The following is a 7111-nucleotide window of genomic DNA, read 5'->3' on the forward strand; positions in this document are numbered from 1 at the left end:
CTAAGGTGAAGAAGACAAAAGGCGAGTGAGTTCATCAGAGAGTGGAGGCCTTGAAAGTGTTGTCAAAGACAGAACAAAATCCTTTGGAACCAAACACTTTTCTTCTATGTAAAGCTTTTCTTGTACCTTTGAAGATGTTACAATTTGCATGCTTTCCTTGTCCTTGCGATTCCCTTCCTTATTTTCCTGCATTTGTAATTAAACCCCTTAATTTGCTTATTTTACCAATCATATAATGGGCAAAATACCTCTCCAATCCCTCTCAATTGGTCCCTTTTTAAAAAAATAGAGCAATTTAATCTCTGTCAATTTTAAACATGAACAACTAAAGACAATTTTCATCAAATCGTACATAATTTTGATTGGTATAACAGTACATTTAGCCCTTGATGTTTACATGTTTTGTCAATTTGATCTTGGTTCTAAAAGATTCAATAAATTTAGGCTCAACATTTGCACATATATATAAATGTTGTAAGCTAAATTTGTCAAGTGAGATCACATTGACAAGATGTCTAAATTTTGAGAGCTAAATTTATTATTATAGCAATCAAAATTGCGTACAATTGATGGAAAACATTAATGTCCGGATTAATGTTTTTAGTTACACACTTTTAAAATTAATAAAATTAAATTACTCTAATTTTTTAAAGAAACTAATTTACATCGAAATTGATAGATATGGGAAAGGTTTCTTAAGAAGAAAATCTAGGTTTCTATATACCTGGGGTAGAGGAAACTGAATTTTTCCTTTTTCCCTTTTTTTTAATAAAAGATGACAGTAATCTAATTAAAAAAATAAAATAAAATAAAATAAAAGCAAAAAAATGTAAGAAATAGCCGAGAAAATTACTGGAAAGGAGTTCATAAGTTGAAGGATTCCAAGTTGAGCTTGTAAATACTTGACATATTTAAAAGCAGCTTGAAGCATTTCAGCAGTGTTCATTTTAGTCCCACCAGGTACAAGCTTGCCAAGTTCTTGAGTCTTCTTAGTTATTTTCCTCCTCCGCTCTCTCGCCGCAATGCTTTGTACCGACACACACTTTTCATCGCTAATTTTCTTACAGTTTCCCACTGTGTGTGTTCCTTCCAAGCTATAAACACCATTCATGCTTTGAGGGCATGAATTTAGAGCAACCCCATCAAAGAAACCAGGCATCAAACAATGATCTTCGATGAGTTTGTGGCGTTTAGGGCATGGATAAGAGCTGAAGTTATCGTATGGGGTGATTAAAGGGTCGTAAGGGAGTAGAGGGGCACTGTAGTAGTTTTCAGGGTGAAGGAAATTGTTGTTTAGGTCAATGCAAGGATCGAGAAAAGTTAAAGGGAGCTCAAATGGTGGATCACAGTAATATTGAAGATGCTGTTGTTGTTGTTCATGATGATCATCAGCTTGAACTGCTTTTGTAATTTGATGAGTTGGTTCCGAGTTAAGATTCTGAACATCGGTTTCGCAGTTGGAGTAATATGAACTTAAAACCATGGTAGTTGTTGAAAAGGAAAACAAGCAAAACCAGAAATGCAAATGGGAAAACAATTACAAGGAAACTTAGAAAAGGGATTTCAAGGATGGAAAATTGTCAAAAGTTTCAGTGGTTCTTGACCTGTCTAGACTGGAGACACAAAGAGATTTTTTATTTTTTAGAAGACAGATACTTGATAAAATCACGAGAAAAAATGAAAAAAACAAAAAAAAAAACTGAATGTGAGAGAAAGAGAGTGGTAGGTTGAGATAAAATAGGAAAGATGGGTTAAGGTAGTTAACTGTCTCCTAAAAACGCTAGGGCTCTTTTTCCCCTTCCTATTAAAGAAACTGAAAAACAAACATCCTTTTCCACGCTTTGGTGGCGGCTGCCATGCATACTTGTTGGATTCATTTATTGGATTAATGGACCCTTTGATACTTGAATTTACTTGAGTTTTTTTAATTAAATTTAAATTTGGCTTCAACATTCAATTTGGTACCCAAACCAAACAGAATCATGTGATTAAAGAATATTTGACACGCGTGCTCTAGTAAAAAGACATAAGTATTAGGAAAAAAAAAATTAAGTACCAAATTAAACGTTGAAGCCAAACTTAAGTACTTAATTGAGACAAAAAATAATTTAAGTGTCAAATTGAAAAACCAAGGTATTAAACTAAATTCAAGTATCAAATTAAAAAAAAAACTCAGGTACCAAATAATGCGTAAGTTATAGATTTAGTTCTTTTACTTTAATTTTGTAAATTTTAGTTCATGTACTTTTGAATTGGTCAAATTTTGTTTGTGTCCTTTTCGAATTTAAAATTTCAATCTGACCCAAATAGTAGTAGTTAAATTTGTTTGGTTAAATTATGTTATCAATTATGTACTAAGCATAAAGTTGTTCAATAAGTTCATGTTTTTTATTGCATCATTTTTAGTTTATATACTTTTTGAATTTTAGCTTCATTAACTAAGTTTCTTTTTAGTAATATGTAGAAATAAGAAAAATACATTTTATTTCATATGATAAAATATTTATCGAATCATATTTTGAAAAAAAACTTAACTAATTTAATATTTATCATTTAGTTAGTATTAAAATATCAATTTTTTTAAAAAAGCATAATTTAACTTTGATTTTATTGATCAATCTAGTCCTTTTTTATAACTATCGTAAATACTTGGAGCCCTTTGTAGCTTCACTATAGCATTGTTTGTAATAACCTAAAATTCACAAGTATTGAAAAAGTACATTATCGGGCCTCCGTCTTAGTAAATTGAGTTCAAAAAATTATTAGAAATACTTATTAGACTAGTTGTGTGTTTAATTAGGTTTTAGATAGGTGAATTTAGCTTAATTAAGAGTAATTAGTAAAATGATTAAATTATAATAGAAGTGAAAGTTTAATTATAGATTAAAATAAAGTGTAAGTTTTGAATAGTAGGGACTAAATTGAAAGAATCCCGAAATTAGGGATTTATGGTGAAATTGAAGAGCTAAATTGAGTTTATAGTAAGAATTAAGAGAGAATATGGAGTTAGAATGGGAAAATAAAATTAGTATTGATAAGGGATTAAATTAGAATTTGGGTAAAGTTTAGGTATAAATGGAAATATTTAGATGAAATTGTGTATTAATGATTTTTAATTGTTTAATTACATAGCTAATGTCGCGCGAGAGTCATTGTCCGAGAAAGGAAAAGGAAAAAGGTGGACAAGAAGGGACTTGAGAGAAATTTCGGTTAGTATTACCATAATTCGAATTTATTTATTCATTGTTGAAATTTAAATTAATATACATGATAAGCAAATTGAGGTGAGTATCACGATTGAATTGAATGAAATATATATATATATATATATACGTATTGGTATTGAATTTATTGATAGTAATTGTTAAATTTTGAATAATATGTTTAGTAAATAAAAATAAGGTGAATATCGATATTGAATTAAATGAATTAAAAATATGAATTGAATAAAAGTGAATTAAATTCGATTATGTGTGAATATGTGAATTGAGTATAGATTGAAAAGTGGTTTGAATTGAATTGAAGTATGATTATATGTGAATATCTGAAATATGTATTGGTACTGAATTGTATATTGATTAGAAAGTGGAAAGTGAATTTGGATTGAATTGTGATTGAATCGAAAGTGAATTTGAAATAGAAAAATGATTTGAATACCCTATTAACTAGTCGGGCTGAGTCGGATATAGTTGGCATGCCATAGGATTGGAAGCGTTCAGGGATACTTCGACCTTGAGTCGATGAGATACTGGGTGTCATACTGTTACTTCGGATAGATTCGATGAGGTACTGGGTACCAACTTACTTCAGCTTGGCCGATGAGACACTGGGTGTCATTTTATTGCTTCGAACTATCCGATGAGGCACTGGGTGCCATTCTGGTGTGTTTGGTTGGATCCGTGTATCCGCCAAAGTCCGAGTCAAGTTAATAGGGGTAAATGAATAATTTTGATAATATAAATTTTATTGAATGATCTTGAATATGAATTGAAATAAGATATTAAATCGAGATATGGAAATGAAATGTATGAACCATGGGTTCAAGAAATAGATAACGATATAGTTCATGAATTGGTTTTGGTAGTATGAGATGATGTAAAAATATACGTAAAGAAAAGCAAATTGAAATAGCTATTGTTGAGAAATGATAAGTGAAAATAAAATGATTTGAAATAGTGAAATAATATGTGAATTTAATTGAATACAAGTTATTGAAATTTATTTATGGATCTAATGAATAAATTGAGTGTTAAAAGATTATAAGTGTAAATTGATTATAAATGAACGAATCAATTAAAAGATAATTATTATTATTATTATTATTGAAACATATTGGTCTAAATGTTTTAATTTGATTATTAAAAGATTTAAAGTATAAATTGGATATAAATAGAAATGATAATGAATGAGTTGATAAATTGATTGAATTTGTATGAATTTGGAATGAGTTATTAAAATGAGATGTTGAAAAATCCAATAAAATTTAGATAGTGAAATAAGGTATGAATACAATTAAATATAAAATTGAAATATTGCTTATTGTTATTAGTGATCAAGTTGTTTTAAAGTATGAGACAATTAATGAATAATTGTAGACATAAATTAAATGTATATAATTTATCAATTAAAGTTATAAATTTGAATTATGGTAATACCACTGAGTATTCCCATGCTCAGCGTACGGTTGTTTCCGTGCGCAGGTTAGTAGAAAACCAATGTTCGGTCCAGCATCCAGAGTAATCCAGATCTTAGAAAAATTTTAGTGATGTACTTTTCTTTTGATAACGTGGCATGTACCTAAATAATGTATATACCTAAGTAATGTATATACCTAAGTGATGTATAGGGATTAGTCATTTTGAATGTTTGTATCTATGATATTGCTAAAGGAAGATGTGTGAGTATGTGATAAAGTTTGGCTTTTAAAATGGTTAAGTGTGAATATGTTTGGTACTATGTATGTTTAGGTGATAAATCATGCATGGAAATCATGAAAGAGTAAAAATTTGCAAAGAAACAGATTTCAAGCAACTACAGTGATGTGATTTTGAAAAATCACCTAGGATAGTATATAATTAGTTAGAAGGTGAATGATATGTATATTGAAATCTTATTGAGTCTATTTTCATGGAAAATAATGGTTTAACAAAATAAATTTTATATTTTGACATATGTGAATTTTAATGAGACAGGGTCAGATCTGTTTTGGAGTCCCCTGTTCTGAGTTTAGAAAATCATTAAAATTGTAAAAAATATTTTGAGCTGTATTTTACATGCTTAGATTCCTTAATGAGTCTATTTTCTTTAGAAACAAGTTAGAACATCATATGAAAATCCTATAATGAGAAAATTTATTTTTAGTGGTAAGAGGTCAGGACAGTCAAGTGGTGAAATAGGGGAGACTTTAACTAATAAACTATACTAATTGGATAAACATAAAATTCTAAAAATTTTATGGTAGGAAGATATATGAGTCTAGTTTCAAGGAAAATTTACGGAATTAAATTCCAAGTCCCGTAACTCGAGTTATAATTAATTTAGTAACTACTACACGATTGGACAAAATTGCTGTAAATAGTGAAATAAATTTTCAAAACAAGTTTTTATACTCCGAATTAGTAAGATAAGCTAAGTAATGCCTCGTGCTCGACTCCGGAAACGGTCTCGGGTAAGGGGTGTTACATTGTTGTATTTTTTTTTGTATACTTTGGTCTTTGAACTTGATAATTAGATCTATTTTGATCTTTAAATTTGAAGTTTGTCAAGATCAAATGATGTGACCAGTGTTACTAGAACAAGATTGGATTGGATGAACTAAAAATTGATTGATATAAGGTTTGAACAAAGAGGTTGAACCAATTGATTGGAAAACAGCTTGACATTGCTAAAATCGAAAACCAAAATAAATATAAACAATTGAACAAGTTGACTCGATTTAATAATGTTTTTAGATTTTTATGAATTTTTATTATTTATTTAATTATTCTTAGTCTGGCGGTCAAACCGATTGAACTAGCTGAATTGGGAACATGTTGTTTAATTTGTTCAACAACCTGTCTTTATTAATTGAATGTGACACTATGAGATTGTATTATATCATCATTTGAAAATTTAATAAATATAGGTACCAAAGTGTACCTAGTTACCAAGTTAAGAGGCCAAAATTATATTATCCCTTGCTAAAAGTAGTGTATGAATTTATATTATAAAACTGTTCGATATATATTTAGTAAAAATTAAGCATGAATATAATTATTTTGTTTGATAATAGTAAATCTTGGATTTTTGAAATTCATTTTTTCATTATTTTAATCTTATTAATATGATATTATTTATTTTATTTTGAATCCTTTTGGATAAAGTTAAAAGACAAAAATGAATATTTTATTTTTAGTAAAATGAGGATTTAATTTATTTCAAAAATAATATTCTTAATATTGTCCACATTAAATCATAAGTAGTTATCAAACACAATTAAACTAATATTCTTAAAAATTTAATATGGTTATCAAACACAAGTAAAAAAATTATTGGCGAAAATTTTAATAGTTTATTAGACACACTCTATGTTAAAATATGCCATAGGTCCTTGTACATTTCACAATTTGAAATTTAGTCTTTGTACTTTTATTTCAAGAAAACTTTACTTTTAGAACTTAAAATCTAGGTTTAACTGTTAATAATGTCATTTTTTGTTAAATTTATTGATGTAACATTTTAGAATAAGAAAAATACTTACTTGATACTCATGTAATTAAACAAATGACTTAACTAAATAATTTTAGAAGAATTAACAATTTCACCTTAATTTTGAAATATAAAAATATAAAACTAAAATTTTAAAAGTAAAAATATAAAAACTAAATCCTAATTTATAAAAATGTAAAACTTGCGGCATATTTTAAACACAGAATTAGTTTGAAATTTCCCATTTTATATTTTTATATTTTGGGGTTTTACCATGAAAAACCAGTCATTGAGAAAGATATTTTAGAGAAATAGGGATTAAATTAAACTGACATGCAATTTTTTTTGAAAATAACTGACTTGCAAGTTTTATTTATGACGACAATGACCAAAGACTTCATAAATTCGAAGCATCCAATAAAAG

At 28.0% G+C, this 7111-nt stretch overlaps 1 protein-coding gene across 1 annotated transcript; it reads right to left on the bottom strand.

The window, feature by feature from the left end:
• LOC105796222 (transcription factor bHLH52) lies at positions 1-1483 on the bottom strand. The gene is made up of 2 exons (XM_012625796.2): positions 854-1483; positions 1-186 (listed from the first exon to the last, which is right to left on the bottom strand). Exons 1-2 carry the CDS (start codon positions 1481-1483, stop codon positions 1-3), a joined length of 816 nt encoding a protein of 271 aa, XP_012481250.1.
• Between the last annotated feature and the right edge of the window lie 5628 nt (positions 1484-7111).

The sequence above is a fragment of the Gossypium raimondii genome, chromosome 3 (genome assembly GCF_025698545.1).
Source record: "Gossypium raimondii isolate GPD5lz chromosome 3, ASM2569854v1, whole genome shotgun sequence".
NCBI classification, from domain to species: domain Eukaryota; kingdom Viridiplantae; phylum Streptophyta; class Magnoliopsida; order Malvales; family Malvaceae; genus Gossypium; species Gossypium raimondii.